Source organism: Amphibalanus amphitrite, unplaced genomic scaffold, assembly GCF_019059575.1.
Source record: "Amphibalanus amphitrite isolate SeventyFive unplaced genomic scaffold, NRLGWU_Aamphi_draft 000177F_arrow, whole genome shotgun sequence".
Lineage (NCBI taxonomy): Eukaryota > Metazoa > Arthropoda > Thecostraca > Balanomorpha > Balanidae > Amphibalanus > Amphibalanus amphitrite.
In genome coordinates, this window is record NW_024881672.1 from 264,705 (window position 1) to 292,591 (window position 27,887).

Genomic DNA, 27,887 nt, shown 5'->3' on the forward strand with positions numbered 1-27,887 from the left:
TTTTTTTAGGGCATCCCCAAAGATTCGTGTGGCACTTCAGAGGTCTACGTATGTAAGGTCCTCAAAGATCCCTTTATGGGCCCTCAGAGAACATTGACATCAGTAGGACTCTCAGAGGCCGGTTTGAGCCCTCTGAAAGCTTCTTAGAGCTCAGTGGAGCTCCTTAGGAGCCGGTGTGAAAAGCAAGCTCATGAGCCCTGCGGCACTTGAACGGTAGGTACTTGAGCCTGGCGCAGACATTTGACGAGAGTTGAGAAAGGCCCCGAAGATTTCGTGTCACGCTTTGAACGAAAATTATGTGTCAGCAATCCAAAACTTATAAAATCAGCTATAAAATGTAATAAAGAACCAACTACGAACATGGATTGAACCAAAGCAATGCATTGACCTTTGCGAGGCTGGAGTCGGAGTCTTCAAGATTTTGGCGGCTCCGACTCCGTCTTTGGGTAGAGCCGCATGCGCTCCGACCGGAAGGAACATGAAATGAATTTATAGGAACATGGAATGAATCACAGCATTGACATTTCCGAGTCTGAAGCCGGAATCTGGAAAATTTCGGCGACTGCGGCTCCGACTCTGGTTTGAACAGCACGCTCCAACCGAGTCTGACCTCACAGGCATTCTCAGAAAGGTACCCCCATTTTTCCCGACTTCAAAATCTCATCGGATCTGTATCGATCTCAGGGGGTGCCCGGTCCGAGGTTGGGGGGGCAAGCTGCCCCGCTTGCCCCCCCGTGGCGACGCTAATGGGGGGGGGGGGTAGGGAGCCGCACCCGATCGGAGGCTCATTGCCATCTTTGAGGGTGTACCATGTCGGAAAGGTAAGTTAATTTTGAAGCATTGGTAATGTCAATAATTCACGCTACTGTGAATTGACTACCGCAAAAAGTAAAACCGGCTAACTTAGCAATTTTCGATAATATCGTGCTAAAACTTTTGACAGTGGGTCATCGGTATGCGTTCAATCACATGTGTTCCGTTTATTTTTTACTTGAGCACAAATGTAAGTTTTGAAGACCATCACAGTAGCAAATGCATCGAAAGATGGATAGTAGTGGGCAAAATATCCTGAATTTGTCGTGCTGCTTCGAAAGAAGTGTTGATGAGAAAAGGGGGGAATCTAATTATTCCAGATTAATTGAATTATTAAGAATTATTGTTGGTGCAACTGCACCCACTGCACCCATGGTTCTTACACGTATAGGCCCATGGATACCGCTTCGGCGATACCTATCGCATAGAGGCTGCAATGTGGCCCTTAGAGTAGTGTCAGACCCCCAGAGGCCGGCGTTGGACCCAAGGGTCAGCGAAGGGCCTCAAAGGCCGCAGATGGGGCCCCAGAGGCTAATGTGGGTCTTCAGAGGCAAGTGCGTGACGCCCAAAGGTAAGTCTTGGGCCCCCCAGAGAACATAATAGGGCCATCAGTGGCCGGTGTATGTAGAGACCTCATAGGCCAGTTGGAGGCCTATAGAGGCCAGTTTGGGCCCCCTCAGAGGCTAGTGTGGGGCCTCGCTCTCAGATGTCGGTGTGAGGCCCTTAAAGACCGGTATGGATCCTCAGAAGCCGGCATCGATCCTTCAGAAGCCAGTAAGGGGCCCTCGGAAGCACATAAAGGTCAGTTTGGGTCCCAGAGACAGAAATGGGACCATCAGAGGCCGGTGTGGGACCTTTAGAGGCCGGTTTGGGCCCTTAGAGGCCAATTTAGGGCCCTCAGAGACCCCTACAGGGCCTGCAAAGGGCAGTTTGAGACCATCAGAGACCGACTTGGGCACTCAGATGCTAATGTGGGTCCTTACAGGCCAGCATGGGGCCCTCAGAGCCCAGAGGTTAGCGTGGGGCCCTAAAAGACCGGCATGGGTCGACGTTGGACCCCAGAGGCCAGCCTCAAAGGCCAAAGATGGGCCCTCAAAGGTGATGCGGGCCCTAAGAGGCCGGCATCGGGTGTTCAGAATCCAGTGCGGGGCCCTCAGAGGCTAATGTGCGCCCTTACAGCCCAGCATGGGCCCTCAGAGGTCAGAATGGGGCCCTGAAAGACTGGCATGGGCCGGCGTTGAACCCCTGAGGCCAGCAGAGGGCCTTCAAAGGCCAAGATGGGCCCTCAGAGGCCGATGCGGGCCCTTAGAGGCCGGCATCGGGTCTTCAAAATCCAGTGCGGGGCCATAGAGGCTAATAACTATGTGTCCTTACAAGCCAAGATAGGGCCCTCAGAGGTCAGTGTGGGGCCCTAAAAGGCAGGCATGGGCTGGCGTTGGACCCCAGAGGCCAGCGAAGGGCCCTTAAAGGCCAAGATGGGCCCTCAGAGGCCGATGCGGGCCCTTGGAGGCTGGCATTGGGTCTTCAAAGTCCAGTGCGGGGGCCTCAGAGGGTAATGTGGGTCCTTACAGGCTAGCATGGGCCCTTAGAGGTCAGTGTGGGGCCCTAAAAGACCAGCATAGGCCGGCGTTGGACTCCAGAGACCAGCGGAGGGCCCTCAAAGACCAAGAGGGGCCCTCAGAGATCGATCCGGGCTCTTAGTGGCCGAGATCGGGTCTTCAGAATCCAGTGCGGGCCCTAACAGGCTATTAAAGGCTAGTCTTGAGACAGAAATGAGGCCACCAGAGCCTGTGTGAGGCCCTCAGCCGCCGTTTGGGCCCCTGAGACCGGTTTAGGGGCCCTCAAAGGCCAGTGGAGGGCCCTCAGAGGTCAACGTGGGTCCTCAGCGGTCAATGTGGGCGCTTGACCGCCACTGAAGGGCCCTCAGAGGTCAGTGTAGGACCCTCAAAGACCGGTATGGGAGCTGTTAATAGCTGGCGTGGGTTTCTCGGGCCTCGTGACAGTCAAATACGGGCCAGGGCCCCATACGCCCATGGGGACCCATCGGTTGTTTGGGGGGGGGGGGGCCAAATGATTGATTAGCCTTTTGGGGGGCATGGCCCTGATGCCCCCCCCCCCCTGCGACCGCCACTGGCGCCGCCGGTCACCACTTATCCGCCGTTTTTAGGTCAACTTCTTGACAACTACGCATCGTCTGTTTCTGTTCTCCACCTTCAAGATAAGTCTTGATTGCATTAAGAATCTTCAAAGCATCAAATATGGTCGTCAAAAATGCCCGCTTTGTGCACAGTTCTCTCGCACTTTTTGGCTGTTGATGTTTTACGCTGAATCTTGCCGGCTGGGGAGTGGGGGCGGCGGATGCATGATGACGTTCGCAGGTGTCGTCTTTACCGTACCATCGCGTGTCTGAGAGACCGTACCGTACCTGTACTCTCTCCGTGCTCCGTGGCGTGGTTGCACGCCCGCCGCAGGATACAAATGTGATACTCTATAAATTACCTCCCTAATCGTTCACACAACCCAAAATCCCGACCGACAGGACCAAAAATGGATCAATGTCGAAAGCGCCCAGAGTTCCTCAAGCCCAAACTCATCTTTTAATGTGCGTTGGTATTCGGAGATCTCGTCCAGGTTCATGGGTAATGCTGCCGTCCGATTCTATTCATAAAATGTCGCTCCATATCTTTCACTCAGATCAATTGATAAGTATTTCGTTATCCATCGGGAGGTCTAATGTGGTACGGAAAGAACAAGAAATGCGACGCGACTCGCTGTCCCGACTGGCAAACATGGTAATTAGCAATGCTGCGGGTCATGTTTGCGTGATAGTACAGCGGCTAAGCGTGTGCATTATGTAACTTGACGCCCACTTCCCTTTTAATTAGTCAAACAATGTCATGTATATAGATGCATAGTGCATACCTTTAGTCACAGTGTAATCACATACCTAGTTGTCCCTAGTCATCAGTATGCCTAACCTGCTCACATAAGTGAGCAGGTTAGCATACCAGCATTATATAACACGATATTTTACTCAGGATAACAAATTCGGTACCATTTGACATTTCCGTCGTAACCAACCGTCCCCGGGGGGCTAATTTTGACTGATCCGTAGTGAATTGATATCTATAGCTGATCCCATTCGCACAACAGCGTTCACAATCCCATTCAGACCACAGCGTTCAGTCTCCAGATATATTTCTCTCCATAAAACATCGCAGCGGACGGCGCGGGGGAGTCGCGCCGATGGCCACCCTCCGGCGAGCTCCTCCACACGCGGCGCGCCACCGACCGCGTCGGCGCGCGCGCCGCCATTCTTATCACAGATGTAGATGTTCCTATCCACTAGTGTATACATATCTTCCAAACGGCCGACTCACTGCCGCACACGCACACACATACACCGATAGACGTCGATGCCTCCGCCGATTTTCCAGGCACCAGCCCTTAGTCCGAGCGACAGCCGGCCTGACCGTTCCGCCACAAGCCGAGTCCCACGCAGCGCGCTGCTCCGTGCCCTCCGAGAAGGACTCTCCGCGGCAGTGCCCTTTGAGTGGACCGTCTCGCGCGTGACGCGAGAGTTAACATCACCTGTGACACGGCCCGTCACGACCAGAGCAGCACGGACACGGAACGGACGCCGCACGGACACGGAACGGACACGGCACAAGTGGCAGTGTGGCGAGCCGCCGCCGCCCGCCGCAGTTGCAGGACCCTCTTGGCGATCGCGCGCAGAAGATCCGACTCGGGAGTAGTGTAGAAAAAACAGGCGACAAGCGGAACAAGACAGGAATTTGACAGGCCACCGACTAAAGAGATCATGTACCGGTACACGTACCACCCGGGACGCTAGTCGATTCGACGCCTGCCCTCGCGGTCTCGCCGCCAGACGCCCGGACCGGCACCTGTGCCGGGCGCGGAGAACTCGGTCCTTACGAGACCCCAGCGCAGTGCCACTCGGGCCGTCATGGCTGCCGTCAGCAGGACACCGAGACCGACTGCCTGTCGGGAGCCACCCAGGGTAGGTGATCCCAGGCCCAAACCAGAGATGCCCTGACGCGCTCATCGCACTGATACCTGTCAGACGATTCAGAAGCCCGTTCGAGACCGCCGGTGCCTTCTGTCGCCCCCCAGTGCCGGCTCCTATTCTGGGCGCCTGTCTCAGACGGCCGGCGGCTCGACGGCGTGCGCTTCGTCCGGCCGACAGATCTGGTACGTGATAAGGTACTCCGGGTACGCCTGAGGGAGGCGCCAAACGGCGGTGAGCGGCGTACGAAAGAAACGGCACCAGGCGACTCACGTTGCATTGCATTGCATCAGGCGACATTGCATCACACACAGGAATTCAGAGTTGTTCGTACAATCACCGCGGCAAGCAAGTCTACAAAGCAAGTCTACAAAGTAGGACATAATATTTTAATTATTTCCGGAACTCAATTCATCAGACAAGTCCCGCACAAAGCAGCACGCGACACACGTGATTAAGTTGGTTTGAGGCCGTACACCCCGACAACCGACCAAACAACTACCAAAGACAATCAGCCGTACCGTAACGATCGCGGTGCGCCCCTGGGGGTCTCACCTGCTCGCCTCTATAGACGACGTATTCGGGGAAGGAGAGACCGCCGGCGCTGGGCCGACCCACCACACTGTGGTGGCCGGGCGGAGCGTGCGCCATCTTCATGGCGGAGAACTGCAGGAACGACTTGCCGAGCGTGGTGCGGCACATGAGCAGCTGCCTGTAAACCAGGCGTTCACACATAACATGTCAGATGCAGTAAAGTAATTCGGCGTGTGGCGGCAACGGTGGGGCAAGAAACAGCTAATAAAATTAGTGGCAGTAACGCCGAAAGTTGATAAATTAAATTTCATTGAGGGTGCATGAAACACCGCAAATCTGGCCAGTTTGATCTAAATCAAGACAATATGTAGATCTATTCGCGTAATTTCACATAAGTTCCTAAGTTTTAGCATTTAATTCTATAAAAAAACTGCCCGCCTTTGGTGTAAGGAAGTCAGTCCCGGGTCCTCTTCACGCACCTGTGACAGACGTAGCAGGAGCGGTCCTTGTGGGTCGGACAGCCCGTACCGCCGCCAATGCCGTGCACGTACTGGTTGCTCTTCGACGAGTTCTCCGCGAAATAGATACCTGAAACGGAACACATATCTAAAAACAAAGCACTTGCTCACATAACAACACAAACCAATACAAACTGGCAGGTTACAACACAAAGGTAAAACGCCTCGACGCCACAACCATTACCGCTGCAACTCGTACAACACAAGCCAACAAAGGCATTGCCACCTTTGCTCTACCATCATCTCGTCCAGCCGGCCACTCACCAGCACCGAACATGCCGCCGATGTAGGCGTGTCGCTCGTCGAAGCCCTTGTGCACGATGGCGTTGATGAAGGGCGATCCGTGGAAGAGGATGCGCTCGCAGGCCTGGTTGCCGTTCTCCTCAGCCACCTCCTTCCGTCGGTGGACGTAGCGCTCCCACAGCCGGCGGTTCTGCACCTTCTGAATCTGAGGCGTGAAGACAAGGAGTGTCAAGGGATGGTGGAGTGATGTACAAGTGGCTTCAGAGGTCAGTGGTGTTGTGGCAAGTGTGACACATACACTACCGGGACAGGGACGATCGAAACGAGAGGATGATTCGGTTAGATGTTCGTTCGTTCATTAGGGTTTACGGGCGCGTCGACTGCGGTCGTCATTTTGCGCCCATAACGCTGTACTGGTAAAGCGAATATGTCAGCAGAGAACTGACGAACTGAAGAAGGCTAGAACTACTTGAGATACGTTATACTAGTAAAACGAGTACATCACAGGAAAACTGATGGATTGAATGTAAGAAAAGATGCTGCCGGATAAAACCCAGGGTGAGTCGTCACCCAACAGGTGGCGGATGGTGGTGCCTGGGGCAATGCGGCCGAGGCAGCGTGTCCGGTTTGGTTCAGACGTGCGGGCAACTTAAGAGAATGTGAGTGACTGTGAGCGGCACGGCACAATGGCTACATGTTGGTTGATCATCTCCACGGAGGAGATAGCCATGCGTTGCATATGCGTATGCCCTATCCGTAGGGATTTTGACGTCAGGAAATTTGCTCCATATTAGAAAAAATAGAAAGGATAATATAGTAGACAGTAAGCCCATTCAAAAAGCGCGCATCACGTCATAAGCTGAGCCGGCCCCTGTCCCAAATCTATCACACAGCCCTCCCCGCTCCCCATCCTCGCCGCGCCACCGTGACGAGCCCCCAGCGCGCCGCCTACCTTGATGACCCGGTATCGGCTGAAGACTCCGCCGGCCTGGCCGCTGTCCTTGTGCTCCATGATGGTCGACTGCATCTCGTGCTCCACCGCCTGGTACTCCTTATCCTCGACGGCCAGATCGACGAGCGTGGTGCCCGCGGACTGACTGCTGTGCCAGCCCACCGCTGGGGGAGGGGATGCGGGGAGGGAGGTCAGCGGATGACCAGGTGATTCGGGACGCGGGAGGGCGAGAATCGGCAGCGATCCCAGTCATGCGATGGACAGAATATACACAATGAACACGAGCCAATATATAAACCAGTTGACCTGACACAGTTGCACACGTCGTTACCGCGAACAACGTAGCAGATCATGTGTTTCCCCAAGAACGTTTCCTAATCATAAGCCCAATCTACGAACACAGCCCCTCCCTGACCAGTATCTACATCCATCTGGCATGCCATCTAAGTTTATCTGAGTTCGACGACCGACCTTTGATGAGTTTGTGCCGGTGTCCGTACGCGTTGACGCCGATCTGTTTGAGCTCCTCGTGACCCATCTCAGAGAGAATGTCCATCGTGATCTGCTCCCGCTCGAAGATGTCACGCAGGTGCTCCAGGCCGAGACTGCAACACAAGGACAGGGAGATATTTGGTTAGGTGCATCGGTGAACGGAGAGAGGTAAAGGACAAATCTGACCTATGTCGACATGCTAAACTCGTAAACTTTGTACTTTAAACGGAAAATGACATCACAGTAAAACAAACAGCACGTATACGACATACCAGTCGCATGTCAGTTGTATCCCGACCAATGATAATGAAAATCCGCCATCCGAAACACCCAGACTTGAATTCCATGGGGCAACCAGGAAATCTTTACAGCAAGTACAAAGTACCAAATCTTCAACATTCGCGACTAGTAAAGTCACCGCCGGCCTCCTCTCGCTTGGAAGACTACAATATATCTCTCTTCCCCACACACAATCTTTGGCGACGTCCAGTGGCCATATTTTGTCCTCCCCGCTCCCCGTCCTCTACCCAGTCCACTGACCCGCTGAGGAAGGCGGCGATCGACGCGTTGGCGTCCGTGGGCTCCTCGTCCACCTGCACTTCGGGCACACACGCGCTGCCGTCGCCGCTGAACGCAGCAGGCGGCGCCAGCGGACAGGTGATGAGTAGAGAGTTGCCCGAGGGCATCATCACCAGCTCTCCGGACGCCATGCCTGAGGGAAATGAGAGAAAGGGGAGGAGGTTAATGCTTCGTCGGGGTCCGTAGAAGGGACACAACACGGTGTGGGCGTGAGACAGATATTGATCAGGTAGGTGATCCACCAGTTGTTGCCACTCGCCAGTAGTAATCGAGGTAAGGTAAATTCTAAGCTATTGGACGAAATATTATTATATCGCCAAAACTAACATATGAAATAATGAGGACGGAACCCGGATTATGCGTCTCCATCCATCGAGGTTATCCCCCCGGCCCCCGCTCCTTCCACCATCCACAACACTGACCAGCCTTCCTAGCGGGCGCAGGAGCAACGGCAGCGGTGCTGGCGGCGGCCGGCGCGGCCACCGTGTTGGCGGCGCCGGCCAGGTGCGGCATGGCGTCCTGCAGCAGACACTTGACATCCTCGGCCGTGGCCAGGTCGAGCGGGGTCTGGCCCTCCTGGTTGGTGAGGCAGGGGTCCGCACCGTGGGCCAGCAGCAGCGCACACAGCTGCGTGCGACCCTTCTGGGCGGCCTCGTGTAGCGGGGAGAATCCCCAACGGTCCATGGCGTTCACCACAGTGTTGTACTTGATGAGCAGAGCCGCGATGTCCAGGTGACCTGGCGAGGGACGACAAATTGGTGATATATGTCAAACTCATCACCAAAACACAGACATGAAACACAAGGGCGGGGAGGTTAGTGTGTTGTACCATTGAGTTACATTACGAAAAGTAGGCAGAGAAGCAGGTACTGAATGGCAGTCCCCATGTGATATTATACATTATACAACCTAGGTCCTTCTCCAATCTCTCTAAGAGACTCAGTCAGTGGCCTGATCTCCGCCGTGCACTAAAGGAACACATCTGATGACACTCCCACTGTATCTCAGTCGTGAAGTGACTGAGACGTCTGACGGCATAACTATGTATCTCGCCCCGGCCGTCCAACTGCGGAACACCTCAGCCCGCATCTCTCGCCTCATCCCAGTCACTAACTCACCGTACGAGGAGGCGTTATGGAGCGGGATCAGGCCGCCCTTGTCCTGGGCGTTCACGTCAGCGTTATTCTCCAACAGGTACTCGGCCACCTCGACATTGTTGTAGCCGGCTGAAACACAGCGTACGAGACATTTATAAGGTGACATACACGGTTTTAAACGCCATTTCAATCGCACACTATCCTGGATATCTAGACCTGTAGATAGTAGATTGACCACCTAACAAAAAAGCTCAAAACAAGCGTCACAAGCCTGACCACCATCAAGTCTAAAACAAATGAAATGCTCCTCAGTGTCTCCTCAAACACCAGTCCTTCAGAAACCTCTCCCGACGCAAAACTCACAGGTCACCTTCCTCCCATCACCCATGCAAATATAAGCAACATGCATTTCCAAGCTGCAGCAATTTCAGCAACGTATATATCTCCATAATGGGGATGCAGAATATTTCTTCACCAGCTCTCCCATACGCACAATCTCTCAATCTCTCACATCCGATCCCCGTGACCTCTCCCGCCCACCGACCGATCTGCCAGGGGCAGCGGCGTGCTGTTCTGTCCCTGTGACCCCTGTGACCTCTCCGTGACCTCTCCCACCTACCCGCTAGGGGCAGCGGCGTGCTGTTCCGTCCCTGTGACCCCTGTGACCTCTCCGTGACCTCTCCCACCTACCCGCTAGGGGCAGCGGCGTGCTGTTCCGTCCCTGTGACCCCTGTGACCTCTCCGTGACCTCTCCCACCTACCCGCTAGGTGCAGCGGCGTACTGTTCGGTCCCTGTGACCCCTGTGACTTCTCCTGCCCCTGTGACCCCTCCCACCTACCCGCTAAGTGCAGTGGCGTGCTGTTGCGTCCCTGTGACCCGTGACCCCCCTGCACCTGTGACCCCTCATGTGCCCTCTCCCACCTACCCGCTAAGTGCAGTGGCGTGCTGTTCCGTCCCTGCGAGTCGCGGCAGTTGATGTTCTCGGCCGTCAGCAGTCGCTGTAGCCGCGCCAGGTTGCCCTTCTTGGCGGCGTCCAGCAGGGCGGCGTCGCCGAGCAGCAGGTCGGCCACCTCCTGATCCGACTCCTTCACCAGGTCCAGAGGCGTGTGGCAGTCGCGGTTCTTCTTGCTCGGGTCGGCACCGTGCTGTGGGGAGATGGACGGATGGTTAGGTGGGTTGAACAATAGGCAGGGACAGGAAATGTCATAGACTGGCGGGTAGGCCCCGTGCCAATTGGAATTCAACGGAAAACTCTAAAACAACGATTCCCACCGACCGTGAGCAGAGCACAGCAGCTGGGATGCGTGTCATAGAAAACCTTCGCCCAGATCATCAACTAGATCAACTAGCAACTACACACCTACCGAGCATCAAAATCTAATTCCCCTCCTAAATCTCACCTTGAGCAGCAGCTTGACGATCTCGTATTTGCCCTTGGCGGCAGCCTCGTGCAGCGGTGTGAACTTCCACAGGTCGGCCACGTTGACGTTAGCGCCGTGCTTCACCAGCAGCTCCGTCACCTCGTAGTGGCCGTACGAGCAGGCGTTGTGCAGCGGCACCAGACCTCTGTGAGCCGCGGAGAGGAGACACGTAACACAGTCAGCAGAGGTATGGATGAGAGGAGGTGCTGCAAGCAAGGGTACTCCGAAAACGAACAGGTGATTATAGTAGGGCGCATCCTGCGGACTAGTTTGTGCAAGTCAGACATGTGAAATGTCCTTAGACAGACATAACTCGATAAGATGTCTTACGAGAGCCTATCACATCATCAGAGATAGAGGCCCACTAGCAATTTTCAATATCTAAACCCCCTCACCAGCTGTACAGTCTGTCTTAAAAGTACCGCGCAAAGTGACGGTGGATCCATCATGCCTGACCGAGGAAGGGCCTACTAAATTTGAGTCACTGAAGCAATTCACATCCTCGTCCATTCCCTAGGTCAATTGGTTCGTTGACTTACAAATTATAGCAGGCCCTACCTCAGTCAGGCTTGATGGATCCACCGTCACTTGTGCGCGGTACTTTTAAGACAGATTGTACCACTGACAACTGTTCTTTAACCCCCCCCCCCCCCTCTTGACAGTGCCCCTATGTGACTACCGCAGAGCACACTGGCTCACCCCTTGTCCTTGGCGTGCACATCGGCGCCGTGGTCGAGCAGAAAGTCCACCACCGGCACACGGTTGTAGCCAGCGGCAAAGTGTAGCGGCGTCGAGTGCCTGCCACATGGACGTGAAGTCAGACCGGCGCCACCGCCAGAGCTATAATCAACAGGGCACACCAGCCCGACAGGTGAAGGCATGGGTAACGTCAGTTGGCTGGGTTAGGTTCAATGTCGTCCACATATTGTTCTGGTCGTGGAAGGTTGTTGGAAACTTGGGAAGATCAGCAATGAAGGTATGAGGTGGTTTAAGGCCAGCTAGTCATGTTAAGTCAGTCGACAGTTGAGTAAGGAGACTTTGACCTTCTGAGGTCATTGCAGATGACTAGATCAGATCATAGATCACGACAGCGGACTAGAGGTGGGGATGCGCGGCGACCAAGAAAGATAAGCGTCTCTCGCCTTCCATTAATAAGTCTGGGCAGTAGAACCGATCAGGTCAGGGTCACGGTATCTACCCAGGTCAGGTTACAGGTCACCTTCCGTTTAAGTCACGGCAGGTCACATTCCGTTCAGGTCTAGACAGCAGCTGACCAGGTCAGGTCAGGGGTCACCTACCTTCCGTCCAGGTCCCGGCAGTTGACCAGATGGGGGTGCGCGGTGACCAGACGTCGCACCACATCCAGATCACCAGCCTTGGACGACTCGAGCAGCTGGTACTCGAGGCTGGTGCTGGCCACACCGGGCTCATCTGTACAGAGCGAGCCGTGGACACATCACTGAATGAAAGCGAAAACGACAATGAGCAGCGAACGAAAACAGTCAGTGAGCCGTGCGATGGCTGAGAGGACCAGCTATGGATAACTGTCGATGTGACGTTGTTTGTGAAGAACAGAGGCGCCCCGTCAAAAAGCATTATGAAACAGCTTGAGCTGACGACCAGACAGTTGTGTGTGCGTTATTAAGCCGGGCATGACGTGTTCAGCTGCGAAGCTGGACCATCGATACAAAAATACGCCTGGTACACATTCAGATGCTAAGTGCGATAAAATTCGTCCAGTTTTACCGCAATTTAGTAAAATAGTGTATTACACTCTTCGTCGCGCGGCACTAGGCAACCGAGGAATCTTGCCTATGTCCTGTCAATCATACAATAATCATGCGATCGACAGAAGGAAAGCAAGTACGAATACCGAGCATGTAGAGTAGAGTCGTAGACCTACCCCAACAACCGGAGTAGAGATGTCAATCGGATACCAACTTTTTGGTATACCGATATCAAACCGATACCAACTTGGTATTTGGTATTTCAATCGTAATGTGTTTGGTATTTTGTTGGTATCATAAACCCTCACTAATGTATACGAGGCTAAGAAATCGGTAAAAAGTTGGTATTTCCCTCATTTTCCCCAAGTTGGTTTGGTTTCGGTATTTTCCCGTGGTGGTTTTGGTTGGTAGTTGGTTAATTGGTATCGGTATCCCGATTTTCCGTAATTGACATCACTAAACCGGAGGCATTACATAAATCAGCTGCCTCCCATCCTCAGAATAACCCCACAACTCACTCCCCATCTTTACCCATAACCTATTCTACCAGACCCTATAACGCTAGCCGCCCAGATACTAAGCCACACGCTCCACCACCTCTGAAGGACGTCACCTACCGAGCAGCATCTTCTGGACGGGCTCGGTGGCGACCTGGGCGGCCGTGCATCCCTGCAGCGACACGATGGTGGCGTCGATGCCGTACGACAGCAGCAGCCGACACATGGCCACGCAGCCGTCCTGGGCGGCGCGGTGCAGCGCTGCGAACAGACAGGCGTCAGGTCAGGTCGGGTTAGCGGGGCAGCGACACATATAACTGATGCCCAGTTAGGTCACAAGTGACGGTCTGTGACCCTGTCAGAAGCCAATTTACATCAGGATACTCTGCAAGGTCGGAATACCGCTCCACTGATTCCCAAATTTACGGCGAGTCTTTGTCTAGTGAGATGGATCGACCAACATCAAAGTGAGCCCAATATCATTAGACGCCGCGATACGGAACAGCAATCCCACCTCTAAGACCCACCATACCGTCCCCTCCTCCATTCACGCCTCCTCACACCACTCACCGGTCTGGCCGTGGCTGTCCAGCGCGTTGACCTTGGCCCCGTGTTTGAGCAGCAGCTCCACGGCGTCGGCGTGGTTACAGTCGGTGGCCACATGCAGGGGCGTCAGTAGCTCCTTGTTCTTCTCATTGAGGGCCGCGCCACGCCGTACCAGAAGGTCGGCCACCGCCTTCCGCTTCACAAACGGTGAGCTGACAGCCGCGTGCTGGGGGAGGAGGGGAAGAGAGGGAGGGGTGCCAGAGCGGCGGGGACCAACACCGACAGTGCGCTGAGGGGCATGGGGAGGCACACAGGAGGGTGTGGTGAATGGTGGAGCTATGAACGACGAGATGATCCCGAGAATTATGAACTACAAGATGAGCACTGGCCAATCTGGATTGCCAATGTGACTACTCAAAATGCAATGCCCCAGCTGTTCACTGAGCTGGGAATGAACGCACGAACAAGGAAAATCATTACCTAGAGCCCAGTTAGCAGCGTGAATGAAAACGGGAAAGTCTAGGTTTGATAGGATTGACAGTAAATGACGCAATACCCAATTATATCGTCACAACAGGAAATTAGACTGTCAAATTCCATTTCATTCAAGCAACTAAAGCGCTGCCCACACTAACACAACGCAGAAGGGAACTCCATTTGGACTAGGCCCACGCCCGAAGCCTCAGTCAGTCTCATCCCCGCAGGCTCCGACATTTACCAGTGGCGTATCACCCGTGTGTGGGTGTTTGAAGTTGACCGAGTCGCTCGAGAGGAACTTCTTGACGCGCGCCGGGTCCGCCTGCCTGCTGGCCTCCAGCAGACTGTGGCCTTTGAACTCGTCTGAAAACACAAACGGTGACATGTTGACAGCTCCGAGCATGACTACTCTGCGCGCATGAGTATCACATTTTGCGCTCAACAGTGCACAATCGCACTCAGTCACAATAATGATAACACAAAAGCCATTAACAGTAATCAATCCTAGTCTAAAAAAGCAAAAACATATTTTGTGCAATTATGATGTACGTTCGTTCAACACATTTCTTATCATACGTTAAGTCACGTATGTACTATCACGTCAAGTCACACGTTTGAGAAAAAGATCGTCAAAAACCCCCATCCTCCAGCCTCCCTCAGACGACACCACCTTGCCTCTCCCCCACCCCACTCACAGGCCAGCCGGTGCTGCAGCTCGCGAGTGGGCGCCGCGTCCATGGCCGTCTTGGAGTGGCAGTTGAGCAGCGTCGGGTCGGCCCCGTGGCAGAGCAGTAGTGAGCACACCTCCAGGCGCATCTTACTGGCGGCTTCGTGAAGCGGAGTGAACTGCCACAGGTCGGTTGCGTTCACGTGCGCGCCGTGTTTCACCAGTAGTTCGGTCACCTCGTAGTGGCCGTACGAGCAGGCGTTGTGCAGCGGCACCAGGCCACTGTGGGTGCGGAATGGGTGCGATGGTGTCAATCAGCGAACCATGGGAGAATGAGAGTAGACTGTCAACAAGCAGCCAGTGAAGGATCGACAAGATACCAGCCGCAAGATGTCATATGACTGGGAGCAGGACAGCTAAATCTTGCATCTTTCAGTATTACCGCTAAAAACAGGCAGACTTCATTTTTACGATCGAAGACTCTTATAATGTAACGCAACATATTTACGATCGTAGCCCATATTGACTAAAGCAAACTATAAGCCAAAAAAACATCATATCTAGCCCGACCCTCCTCTTGATCAGCTCATCTGAGTCTCCACCGGCCGTCGGCAGCGCACTGACCCCTTGTCCTTGGCGTGCACGTCGGCGCCGTTCTGCAGCAGGATGTTGACGATGCGGGTCCGGTTGTAGCCGGACGCCAGGTGCAGCGGCGTCGACTTCCTGCCGTCCGAGGCGTGGCAGTTGACGTTGAGCGGCGTCAGCAGCGACAGCAGACGCTCCTCGTTACCGGATCGGGCCGCCTCCAGCAGCTCGTCCTTCTTGTACTCACCTGGAGGGTCAACGGGCGGGGATGTGACTCGCATCGTGTGAGAGACGGGCAGCGCCCACTACCGCATGGCACTTTCATGATGTGGTATATCACGGCTATGCGAGCCCGGAGAATTAGAAAATTTTCTGAGTTCGACCATCCAGCTGATTGAACATTACGAGCTCCCATGGATCTGATACACCTGAACTTGAAAAGAAAACATAGTACATTTTAGCCCGCGCACCTTGAACAGCCTGGCATGGTCCATTTACCAATCATGATCAAAGCCATGACGGATGACTCCCTCTTCTCTCCACCCTCTATCCGACGAACATCTGGCTCCCTCCCCTCTCTACCTGGCGGGTGCCCGACTACCCTCCCGACACGTACCGGTCAGCACGGCTCGTGTGGATACGTCAGACAGCTCCAGTGCCGTCTTCCCGTCCGTGTTACGAATGTTGGGATCGGCACCATGCTGCAACAGCACTGGAAAGTGGGAGACCAGTGTCAGTAACGATTTGTGGGATAAGATTAGCGGCTAGCGACGATAAAGCTATGCAGTTGGCTGGTACTACCCCAGCATTGTACTTTGGACGTGGCAACGAAGGGCTCATGCGTGACCCAGAGCTTACAAGACATAAGAAATGAACGATTACATTTCGATCGCAGGTCTAATATGACAACATTATTCAATCGCAAAAAAATGCAAAGGGTGAGACAAGCTAGACCTGTCTAGGAAACCTAGTTGCAACCTGTCTACAGACTGCAGGGAGCAGATCACGATTTGTAACTTTAAATATGCTGACACTAGGTCAAACATTGAGCCCTTCAACAAAAGTCGACCGAACTTCGCCGCCCAATTCACGGGCTCACCATTCCCCATAACTACACTTCATCGTCTCAATCCAGCGCCATTTCCCACCCCACACACCCGAGCAGACAGACGCCTCGGTCTGCCCCTACGCGCCACAGCACCCACCTATGCAGACGTCCGTCTTGCCCTTGATGGCGGCCTCGTGCAGCGGCGTGTAGTTCCAGTTGTCGCGCGCGTTGGGGTCGGCGCCGGCGCGCAGCAGCAGCGCCACCACCTCGGCGTGGCCGAACGAGCCGGCGTTGTGCAGCGGTATCAGTCCGCCGTCGTCGCGCGCGTGCACACTGGCGCCCAGCTGCAGCAGGTGGTCCACCACCTCCCGGCGGCCGTAACCTGGGCAAGAGGGGGGATATATAATACAGGGAGCTGCAACACCTAACGGCCGCCGTAGCCCGAGGGGCGGGGTAAGGTTACACAATACATAACTCTACTGGTACCCAATGACCATTGGCCATAACCTGAGGGTAGGAGTTCATGCACAAAAATATGTATGCCACACCTACTGACAGCCATTCTCCAGTGGGGAGAGATTTAAACTTCAGTCAAACCTCAAATTGTATCTTTATGGAAAGGTCTGTTCAGCATGTCTAACAACATGTCTAAATAATGGCCACTCCTACCTTTTAGCTTTATCCATAAAATTCCCAACCATTTTCTCTCAATAGTGTGTACAACAGACTTCCAACACAACTGAGCTGGGATGATCAGCTATGATGCCCTATTAGCCAACAGTCATATGAGATCAACAGAATTAAATCATATATCAGAACCTATATCAAAGGTTAGTTATCTTGTTTTTTACCTTCATCTAAAAAAGACAAATCAATAGAAACTGGGCCCAGGTCTTTTCGACAAGAAAACATTATATTCATGAAAGTTCAATTAGCTTTAGGTCTCAGAAGACTTATTGTGACATCTTTGATGTCTACAGTCAACAAGAAATGATAGGTGGCCATAAATGTCATCCCAACTTAATTGCATTGCACAAAGTGAGTTTGGTGATCATAAGTCCACATGACTAGAGATTGGTCTCCCAAACAATTTGGTCTTGATGACAACTACACATTAATGTCCAATAAAAAGTGATTGAAGGTAGGTATCTATTATTCAGCAATACATTCAATTTCAACTGGAATGGAATCAATCGAACCACCCTCTACTCTACACATAAACCTGGGTGACATCCATAATCCAAATGGCCTAGAAGTAAGTTAAAAAATATGTTGAGCCTGATCATTATATAATATGGTGCCTTTCTGATTACCTGCAAATGGAAATAAGATAAAGGCAGTTAAAAACTGTGGATGAAAAATATGGGATGCAGCTGCATTAAATATTATGGAAAACAACTCATTCGTTAAGCTTCATTGAACATTCATAGGCATAGTGTAAAAAAATATATGTCAACTTCAGCAGACAAATCAATGCTATAAGTTGAGATTGAAACAACAACAACAACAACAACAACAACAACAACAACAACAACAAACATTTTCAGCATCATCTGTGTCATTTTGTTTAGTACATTTAGATTTAAAAACAGATTATTTTAAAATTTTGGACACAAACTCTTATTAAGGAATGCTAAACATTTGGTCAATAGGGCAGATGCAGCACACAAATACAATTCTAAGATAACAGTACACCAATGACCAAACAAGCAGTTAATGCTATACTGTACCTAAATAACATAAATTCCGATGAAGGCAAAGACACCCTTTTCAGCTTTTTCTGTATTGGTATTTAGAATGCACATTTAAATTTTAAATACATTGATTTTGAACACATATGCATATGTTCAAAGTTTTTCAATCACTCCATGATTCATGTGCATTTGCAACTTTGTTCATTAACAAACCAACATATAACATTTACAATGAGTGCTTTAACAAGTTGTATAAGTGATGTCATAAAATACTGACCAATATCAGCTGAAAAAAATGTTGAGAACATACATACCCGCAGCAATGTGAAGTGGAGATGACTTCCGTCCAGCGCTGTCTCTTGCATTGACAGTTTGATTTGTCACCAGCTTTTTTACCTTTGAGACCTCTCCAACCCGGCATGCCTCAAACATCTCCCTCAAGGGATCATTTGGGCACTGAGAAAAGCTATCTGATGGCAATGATAATGCAGCCCTTCGCGACATATTTGTGGTCTTGTCTGAAGGCTGGGACGACAATGGCCAAATTCACTACGCTGCTTCATGCCCCGAAATAACCCACAACCTCGAAACAAATATGCCAAAACTCATTTTGAATGAATGCCCAGTACACTCTTAATGTAAATGCAGCGATATCAACGGTTTTGCAACCTAATCGAAGCAGTAATCGCTAAATTCCCACACACATCCTACGCAGCAAACTCCATCACACACGAAAGCAAACAAAGCACAAAACTCAATTCGGCGCAGATGATGGGACGTAAAAATACACGACCGCTAAATTAAGTTTACTAAGCATGCACGCAATTTGCTGATTTGCAGAAAACTGATACTTCTGTGTTGTCTGTTGATGGTCGTTTTGTTCTTCATTGTTCAAAAAATTATGCTTAAATTAATGATACTGCATTAATATGATAGAAAAGTATCGGGATAGTACCTAAACACCAAAGGCAGTAGATGATGAAACTGAGTGGGTAACTAGGTAGTCATCGCCCATCGGCAGATTTGGACGCGGATAGTATCAGTATCAATCCCGTTTTCAAGCTGTTTCGCTAACTGTCCAAAAATGTTACGCTCTATCTGAATAAAACAAACACTCATCGATCATGTTTCTCTCACGATCGCCCGTTTCCCGCAGCCAGGCATTTTGCGAATCCGTATTCCGTGTCAGCTTTGTTAAATGTTTATAGACATTCAGTCCGACTGCGCGGCTAAGGTATGTACGGCGGTACGGCGCACCTCGTCACGCTGGGCGATTTATTTATCGCAATCGGTGCCTCTATGTCTTTATGAGGTCTCTATTGAGGAATCAATTACAGATGTAGGCATAAACATAGAGGATGAATGGGGGAGCCAAGAAACCGGGCTTGACCAAGAAATGTGCCTGACCTCACTCCCGCTGCGATGAAGGTACTCGCCGCACATGGCTCAATTAAAAAGCTGATTGTCGAAGCAATGTGATGTTTGCTAGCCTTTTGATAGTGTTTTACCTGGCATTTTCCTCGCAACCGGCATACATGTCTCAAATACCCCCCACATATCGTCATCATGCATCAATCGTACCCAGAGACGGGCAGAGGTGAAATTGCCAACTAACGGATATATTTAAAACGAAGGTGACAATATCCAGTTTCGTTTCGTTTTGGATTTCGACGCAAAAAAAGGTAGCGTTGCATCCTTTGCATCTGTATTGCGCACATCAGGGCAAAGCGTTGCCATGCCGGATACAGTCTAACAAAGCGTGGTGGATAACTGAATTGCAATCCTTACAACTGCATTCCGAAATTATTAGAGTGTAACAAGAGAAACCAGTCGGTTCGCGACAGGTTTCGTTTCGGCCTCTTTCACAACAATTCAATATTGTTCACAAAATAATGAGATATGCGAACAATGAGACGATATACGGCGAAACTCCAGATCCATGCAGTCGCGATAGCATCCGTCCCGACCAATGACAAAAAAGAATTTCATTAGCGTCCTGATTTTCTAACAAATCGGCAAACAGCACATAGCAGTAGCAGCAAGTATTCGTCAAAAGCTGCGAATTGCTAACGATAACCCTGTCGCGAGAGAAGGAGCCACCCAACATTATTTTGAGGCCACCAGCCTTGTCGCGACAGTGGAGGTTTTGCTGTAAATGAATACCCCTTACATCAATAACACGATCCATATCACCGCCATCATTTATCCCACATTACCAGCATAATACAAACCTGATATCGTTAACCACAGGCCGCAGTGGTAATATCCTCCCTTCACCACACACCAACAAATCCACTACACGTCCCTCTCCGCCTCTACCCCTCACTGGTCGGCACCGGCTCTCCGGCCGCCTGTTCCGCGGACCCACTCCGCTGCAGCTCCAACTGCCGCAGCACGTGCTCCACTGCCTCCGGGAAGGCGTCGGCCACGTGCCACGGCGGAGGAGAAATGGTGGCCTCGTCTCCCGGCCGGTACTTCCCGGTGCGGACCAGGAGTCCGGCCAGACCGGCCTCCTGCGCGCCGCCAACGTCCTGCTGCACGTCCTGGCCGACAGACGGGACAACATTGGTCAGGTGTGGGCAAAAAGGAGCCACCGATATGGTGCAGGGGCGTGAAACACTTACCCCATCTGCTATCATTAGCTTAAGCATAACTGGGGACAAACAATAACTTAACAAAAGTGTGGGGATTATGGCTAGTCTGAAAATCGAGTGGAGCAAGTGAAGAAAAACATAGCCTATAATGCGACTGTGTCGCTGACTGACCACCCCATTTTCCCCCGACCGCCTCCCAATTCCTTATATATCCGATCATGACCTGCTCCTCGGGCCGTCAGCCAAACTGACCTCCCTACATCCCCTCCCCACCGTCTAATTCCTCACATCTCCAATCATGACGGCCTCCTCCGGCCGACAGCCGAGCTCGGCCAGCGCCGAGTGGAAGAACTCGCGCTCCGGTTTGCCGACGGCCTCGGCGCGGCGTCCGGTGGCGTACTCCAGGGCGGCCACGAACGGTCCGGGCCCGAGCGCCAGACCGTCCGGGCGGCGGTAGTAGCGGGCCTTGTGGACGGCAATCAGCGCTGCGCCGTCCAGCACCAGTCTGAGGAGACAGGGACCGCGGGTCAGACAGGGCGGACGACGGGTCAGACGGAGGGGCGGCGACGGGACGGGCGGAAGGCGGAGGGGTGTTCACGGGCACCGCAAACTGCTGAGTGCGGTGTGTGCGGTGTGTGCAGCAGGCGGGGGGGGGGGGGGGGGGGGGGGGTAGGGGATGGGTAGGCGGTTCTGACGTCACGGCTGCGTGCGGTGGACGGTCCGCTGTGGCCAGTCCCGACCGGCCACAGCGGTCGCTGTGTGCGGTGACGGAAGGCTGACGTAGGGACGCAGTGGGCGGAGCTTGGAGGCTGTGTACGGTCCGACCGCACACGGGCCCGTGAACAGCCCTCCGGTCAATCGGGGCGGCAGCAGGACGGGTGGACGGCAAACCAACCGTGGGATGGTTGGAAGTATAGTGGGCACGAAGGCTCAGCTGGGTCGGTAAACCACAATACGGCCAGATAGTGAGCCGGACAGGGCCCGGATGGTCTCCGCGGGTCTCGGACCCCCTAACAAACGCAGCATCTCTCTCTCTCTCCCAGTTCCAGCCTCCCATCAGCCTTGCCCAAGCGTCCTCCATCCCACCACTCACCGGAATGCCTCGGTAAGCGTTTCGTAGTTGAATTTATCCGGTGCCAGGCCGACCAGCACCGAGTCCGGCTTCTCCGTGTTCACACCGTCAAAGTCCTCCAGTGCCTCGGGCTGGAGCAGCAGCAGCGGTCGCAGCTGGCGTCGCTCCACCAGCCGGCGGGCGGCCGCCAGCGAGCTGAACACCTCCCGGCGCTCCAGACGGAAGCCGAGCGCCGTTAGCAGACCGTGCAGCACCGACAGCGACTCCTTGGTGGTGTTGGTGACGAACCGCAGCGGCACGCCGCACGTGCGCAGCCTGCCGACCGACAGCGGCGGGGGATCAGTTAGCGAATAGCGGGGGAGGGAGCTCTGTAGTGGTGGAGCAAGACAAGGATTCGCTGAGAGACGATCGGCTAGTACTTTTGCAATTTGAAACTACAAAGTCAATAAAGTCAGCAGTTGGCGATTGACTGCTTACTTACTTTTCGAGAGCCTCGACGGCGCCCGGGATCTTGGTGTTGTCGATATGCAGTGTGCCGCTGAGATCTATCAGCACCGCCTTAATCTGCCTCATCATGGCTGCGGGCACAGAACACCAGTGCGAGATGGTCTTCATCAGTACGGCAGCACAGAAACCACTGGACACCGCCAGCGATTAGCTGGAGTCAACTAATTAGTTCACTCATTAGTTCACCACAGTTCTGTGATGTGTGCGCCCTTGTGAAATAATCGAAAACAGCGAAATATCCCGTCTAGGTTATTTCGCTGTTGAGGACCACTTGGCAGAATATTATCTAATCAACTTTTCGTAAGTGCCTGACCAGTGACCACAGCAACATCCGACAACACCTCCGATCCTGAAGCGCCTCAGATGAACCAGTTCGACAGAGCGCGGGCTAGACGTTTTACCGACCTTCAAAAATGACAATAAAGGCGATTAGGAACAAAGATGACAATCATTTCTGTTCTATCGTAATCCCTGCAGGACCATCACAATCCCCGATCTGCTACGTGAGTCTGTATTTCACAACTGCTTGCCAACCTGGCGCGGCGCATTCTGCACAAGCATGTCTGCGTACTAAAACACTGCCTTTGCGAGCACGCTAAAACACTGCAAGGGTAAACACTGCAAGGGTAAACACTGCAAGTCACTACATGACACTCCCCCCTCTTTACAGGTGCATCGCGCGTATCGTGTCACTCGGCGTAACGTTTCGGGGGTATTATACTGCGTTTCCCCCGTCTGAGTGCCACTGGTCTATCGCGCGCATAGGCCGAGGGTTCGTGACCGGGCGTCGGTGATCGCCCACGCTCCTGTGTCGGCGGCTGCTCGCGCTCCTGTGTCGGCGGCTGCTCGCACTCGCGCGCCGACGGCTGTCCGGGCTCGGGCGTCGATGGCTGCTCGCACGACGACTTCTCGCGCGATGGCTGCTCGCGCTCGGGCGTCGACGCGGGAGCCCCTCGTGCAGGCATCATTGGTTGTTGGCTGGTCTCGGTTGCTTTTCTCTCCGCTGGCCACAGTTGGTCGGCATGGCGTGACCATGTTACGCCGTCTCCCATATCAACCTCGAACGACCTTGGTCCAGTTGCGGCATTAATTTTTCCCAGTCTCCACTTGTCTCGTCCCGTGTAGCTTCTTGCCCACACTCCGTCTCCCACCTGAAGAGTGCGATGTACTCCTGGTCTCCGGTTTACGTCGTTCTGTTGCGCGTCTTTCACTCTTCGCAGGAGGTCTGGTTGCAGATGGTCCAGTCTTGTCTTTGGCTGCCACCCCAGCATCAATTCTGCAGGAGATCTTCCCGTCGCAGAATGAGGAGCAACCCTGTACGCTAGAAGAAACCGCTGCAATCTGCTGTCCAGCGTTCCTCCGTCGCGTCCCGATGCTCTCAGAGCGTTCTTCGCCGTCTGTACCGCTCTTTCTGCAGCACCGTTACTGCTCTGGTGGTAAGGAGCGGTTCTGAGGTGTTTGATCCCGTTCTTCTCTACAAAGTCCGCAAACTCTTTGGCAACGAACTGCGGTCCGTTATCGCTTACGATCTGCGCGGGTACTCCAAAACGTGCGCACATGTCCCTCAGCTCGTGCACCGTTCTTGACGCTGTAGTTTCCTTGACTGGTACCACCTCGATCCATCTTGAATAACTATCGTAGACCACTAGAAGGTAGGTTCCCTGGATTGGTCCGGCGTAGTCCACATGTATTCTTTCCCATGCCTTAGTCGCTGGTTCCCACGGGTGGAGCGCTGTCCGTGGTGGTGATGTTTTCTTCTCTGCACATGCTATGCAGTCACGCGCTGTTCCTTCGAGTTCCGAATCCAGTCCGGGCCACCATACGTATCTTCTTGCGAGACTCTTCATCTTCGCTGCTCCGAGATGACTCTGATGGAGTTCTTGCAGTACTGCTGCTCTCAGCTTCGTCGGTATCACCGTCCTTCCTCCCCACAGAACGCAGTCGAAGTCGGTTGACAACTCGTTCTGCCGCTGTTTGTAAGCTCGCAGCTCGTCTTCGGTTTCTTCTGGCCAGCCATGTCTCACGAAGTTCAGGACTCTGCCCAACACTGGATCTCGTTTCGTTTCTCTCGCTATCTTCTCCACTGATATCAGCTGCGATGTGCCGTCCATGAACATGATGTAGCATCCGACGACACCATCTTCGTTGATCTCCTTCATCTCCTCGGCGGAGCACGGTAAAGCCAGCCTGGACAAGCAGTCCGCAATATGCATGTCTTCTGACTTCCGTAGTTCCACGCTGTATGAGTAGGTTGCTAGCTGTAATGCGTAGCGTTGCAATCTAGCCGCAGCAAGACTTGGCAGTCCCTTCGTAGGTCCTAGAATCCTCGAGAGAGCTCTGTTATCCGTCACTAGAGTGAACCTTTTTCCATACAGAAAATGGTGAAATCTACTCACACCATATGATACAGCAGCTGCCTCCTTTTCTACTTGAGCATATTTTCGCTCAGTCACGGTAAGTGATCTCGACGCGTATCCTATGGGCCTCTCTGTTCCGTCTGGTAGAACGTGGAGTAGCGCCGCACCGACTCCTACGCTACTGGCATCCGTTATCAACTTGACTGGTAGGTCCGGATCGTACGTCATTAGCACTCGGGGTCCTGACAGCATCTTCTTCACAGTGTTGACCGCTTCACGGCACTCCTTCGTCCATCTCCATGTCGCGCCCTTCTTCGTCAGTGCATACAATGGTTCCAGTACGGTTGAGAGGTCTGGAAGCAGTTTTGCGAAGTAGTTGATTGATCCCAACAGTGATCTCAGTTGACTGACATCTCGCGGCTCTGGCGCTTCCACTATTGCTTCCACTCCCTTGTCTCTTGGACTAATACCTCGTCCGCTGATCCTCCATCCCAAATACATCACTTCCTTCTTCAGGAACTGGCACTTTTCTTTTGAGAGTCGTAGTCCATTTTCCTTCAGCTTCTTGAGCACATCATCCAGTCTTTGAAGCAGTTCTTGTTCATCCTTTCCATACACCAGAACGTCATCGAGGTACACTTTGCATCCCTCTACATCACCAAGGATCCTTTCCATCGCATCTTGGAAGAGTGCGCCACAGCTGGCGATACCGAATGGCAATCTCAGCATCCGGTATAGTCCTCGATGAGTACTGACTGTCGTCATGTCCTGGGACTCTTTGTCCAGTTTCATCTGCTGGTACGCGTTTTTCAGATCTAGTTTGCAAAAGAACTGTCCGTTGACGCCTGCAAACACGTCTTCAGCTCTTGGCAGAGGATGTTGTTTCACGACTAACTGGGGATTTACGGTGATGTCGTAGCTAGCACATAGCCTCACTTCTCCGGACGGTTTCGGCACCGGTACGAGCGGTGTTCCCCACCCTGATGTTTTGTCCGACGGCTCTACCTTCTCGGCGATCCCTTCGCTTACCCATCGGTCCAATTCACCATTCACCTTTGGTAGCAGCGCGTACGGAATCGGTCTTGCTGGAACGCTCTTTGGTACTGCGTTCGGCTGCAGAGTGAGGTGGGCCTCGACTGTCATCTGGCCCAGTCCGGCATCAAACACTTCCTTGTTGTCAGTCAGGACTTCCTGCAACGTTCGCTTCTTCACCTGTCTTTGGACCATCCACACTTCCTTCCAATTCAGCTTTATCACCCTCAGCCACTCTCGCCCCAATAGCGGCATCCGTCCTGGCTGATCGCACACTATGATCCTCGCCTCCTTCTCCTGTCCGTCATATCTCACGGTCACAGTTGCTTCTCCGCATACCTTGAGTTCCTGACCTGTGAAGGATCTCAGTTTAAGATCCGTCTTCTGAACCTTCAGTCCTGGTACTTTCTCGGCTTCACGGCTGTCGATGATTGACACCGGCGACCCCGTGTCAATGAGCAGCTCTATTTGACGTCCATTCACTCCCATCTTCACCGTCGGGGGTTTGTCCTTCAACTTCTCTTGTACCGCGAACACTTCCTCTTGTCTTCTTTTGCCACTTTCCTTGTCTTCGTTTTCCGTGACTTCTTCACTTTCCGTGACTTCTTTACTTTCCGTAACTTCTTCACTTTCCGTGACTTCTTCACTTATCTTCTCGTCAGTGTCTCTATCTTCTTGCTTCGTTCGTGTGCTCCAGCCACATTCTCATTCTCCGTCTTCCCACTTCACAACATCGGCTTCCCATCCGTCTTCATTTGCAGCTTCACATCCGTTTTCTTCATCGTTCATGACATCATCAGTTGTCCCGTCTCTACCCAGATCTTCCTGCTGGCTTTCATCTGTCACTTCTGTCTCTTCTTCTGTATCTTCTGCCTCATGCAGCGCCATCAACACTTCTTTCTCTTCTTCTGCATCTTCTGCCTCCTCCAGCGCCATCAACACTTCTGGGATCACTTGTCCTGCAGTTCTCCTGGGACACCATCGCTGCAAGTGTCCTTTCGCTCCGCACGCATGACATGTTCTTGTGTCCTCCGTCTGTCTGCTACCACGACCTGGAGCTGACCTGCAAAATCTCTCAATATGTCCATATCCTCCACAGTTGAAGCATTTCCTTACGTCATTTCTGTAACCTTCCGGTCTCCCATACCTTCTGGCACCTTCACTCCTTTCTGTCTTTCCCTGGTCTCTACACCACTTCTGTAGGTGTCCTTCCTTTCCACATTTAAAACATCTCTTTTCTGATTTTCCAGCACACATGGCTCCTCTTTCATCACCCATATTCCCTCTTCCTTCTCCCATGGTTCCTCTTCCTTCATTCATCATTCCTCTTCTTTCTTTCTTGTACTGAATGACATCCACCTCTTCCTGGTGCCTTTTCTCATCCACCACTTCCTCCTTCCTCTTCTTTTCCTCACCTGAAAACTGCAATCCTAGATCACGCACTGCTTTGTGGACCTTTGCCATGTTTCTCACATCTTCCAGTGTCAAAGCATCTCCCTTTTCTGCTGCCTTCTGGAGGAACTTATGTTGCAGGTCTCTTGTCGCGCCTGCCACACATCTGTCACGCAGCTCCCTGTCTTCCTCATGTGCTGCATACCCACATTTCCTCATTTGCTTTTTTAGCCTGGTCAGGTAAGCCTCAAATTCTTCTCCCTCATCCATGGTAATTTTCTGAAAAGCCATCCTCTCGGCAATGACATTCCGAGTTGGTGAAAGATAGCTGGACAGTTTAGCCTTACATTTCATGAATTCATCTCCACCTTCCATATCTGGCAGTGTTTCGTATGTGTCTGCTATATCTTCTCCTACTAGATGCAAAAGCAAAGCACATTTTCTTTCTGTAGACTTGATATTCATTGCCAGCATGTATCTTTCCACAGACTTTACCCACCTGTCAAAATCATCTCCTTGCTGGTACTGCCTCACACCTGGTACAGATAGGCCTTCCATGTTCCTTTTTCAATTGAAAGTGATACGAAAATCTTCAAATATGTTCTTGTTTTTCAGTAACAAAGAAAATATAACTGGTTGCTCAATTCAAAATGCGCCACATTCGCCTCAAAATATCCAAATCACCTGCAGCACCTCTCCTTGGCTATCCATATATCTGTCGCCATTCGCACATCCTTTCCTTCATGTCTCCCTCTATATTCCTGTAACCAATTTCATTTTCATCCTTGTCGCCATGTTCTATCGTAATCCCTGCAGGACCATCACAATCCCCGATCTGCTACGTGAGTCTGTATTTCACAACTGCTTGCCAACCTGGCGCGGCGCATTCTGCACAAGCATGTCTGCGTACTAAAACACTGCCTTTGCGAGCACGCTAAAACACTGCAAGGGTAAACACTGCAAGGGTAAACACTGCAAGTCACTACATGACAATTTCCATCATCAGACTCTCCTC

The 27,887-nt window shown here is 52.4% G+C and overlaps 3 protein-coding genes across 6 annotated transcripts in view; all 3 read right to left on the bottom strand.

Moving 5' to 3' along the window:
- Positions 1-3,994: 3,994 nt before the first annotated feature.
- On the bottom strand, positions 3,995-18,662 carry LOC122383951 (poly [ADP-ribose] polymerase tankyrase-1-like). The gene is made up of 21 exons (XM_043370848.1): positions 18,233-18,662; positions 16,382-16,606; positions 15,793-15,888; positions 15,216-15,423; positions 14,620-14,873; positions 14,166-14,287; positions 13,472-13,673; positions 13,022-13,162; positions 11,976-12,108; positions 11,377-11,475; positions 10,657-10,822; positions 10,182-10,401; positions 9,277-9,384; positions 8,581-8,895; positions 8,120-8,291; positions 7,559-7,692; positions 7,088-7,251; positions 6,157-6,340; positions 5,854-5,962; positions 5,396-5,552; positions 3,995-5,052 (listed from the first exon to the last, which is right to left on the bottom strand). The coding sequence occupies exons 1-21, from the start codon at positions 18,420-18,422 to the stop codon at positions 4,975-4,977; spliced, it is 3,477 nt and encodes a 1,158-aa protein (XP_043226783.1). The 5' UTR covers positions 18,423-18,662; the 3' UTR covers positions 3,995-4,974.
- Positions 18,663-19,606: 944 nt separating this feature from the next.
- LOC122383953 (haloacid dehalogenase-like hydrolase domain-containing protein 2) overlaps positions 19,607-27,887 on the bottom strand; it is a 78,472-nt gene continuing 70,191 nt past the window's right edge. For 3 of the 4 annotated variants that reach the window (XM_043370850.1, XM_043370852.1, XM_043370851.1), the window contains 4 exons: positions 22,066-22,162; positions 21,606-21,899; positions 20,801-21,017; positions 19,607-20,461 (listed from right to left, as the gene is read on the bottom strand). In XM_043370850.1, the coding sequence (XP_043226785.1) occupies positions 20,234-20,461; positions 20,801-21,017; positions 21,606-21,899; positions 22,066-22,162 (836 nt within the window). In that variant the 3' untranslated portion in view covers positions 19,607-20,233. Of the gene's footprint in view, positions 20,462-20,800; positions 21,018-21,605; positions 21,900-22,065; positions 22,163-22,496; positions 22,564-27,887 lie in introns of those variants that run through there. The other variant, XM_043370853.1, reaches the window with a different exon arrangement.
- On the bottom strand, positions 22,166-27,874 carry LOC122383952 (uncharacterized protein K02A2.6-like). The gene is made up of 2 exons (XM_043370849.1): positions 22,572-27,874; positions 22,166-22,284 (listed from the first exon to the last, which is right to left on the bottom strand). Exon 1 carries the CDS (start codon positions 25,967-25,969, stop codon positions 22,781-22,783), a length of 3,189 nt encoding a protein of 1,062 aa, XP_043226784.1. The 5' UTR covers positions 25,970-27,874; the 3' UTR covers positions 22,166-22,284; positions 22,572-22,780.

What these genes read in the sequence shown, in the direction of transcription:
- LOC122383951 (XM_043370848.1), bottom strand. Translation starts at nt 18,422, where the DNA reads ATGTCGCGAAGGGCTGCATTATCATTGCCATCAGATAGCTTTTCTCAG. An exon ending in CGTCCAGAAGATGCTGCTCG is followed by an intron (nt 12,109 to 13,021) that starts GTAGGTGACGTC and finishes CGCTCTGTACAG; the next exon opens with ATGAGCCCGGTGTGGCCAGC. An exon ending in GCCGATACCGGGTCATCAAG is followed by an intron (nt 6,341 to 7,087) that starts GTAGGCGGCGCG and finishes TTCACGCCTCAG; the next exon opens with ATTCAGAAGGTGCAGAACCG.
- LOC122383952 (XM_043370849.1), bottom strand. Translation starts at nt 25,969, where the DNA reads ATGGGAGTGAATGGACGTCAAATAGAGCTGCTCATTGACACGGGGTCG.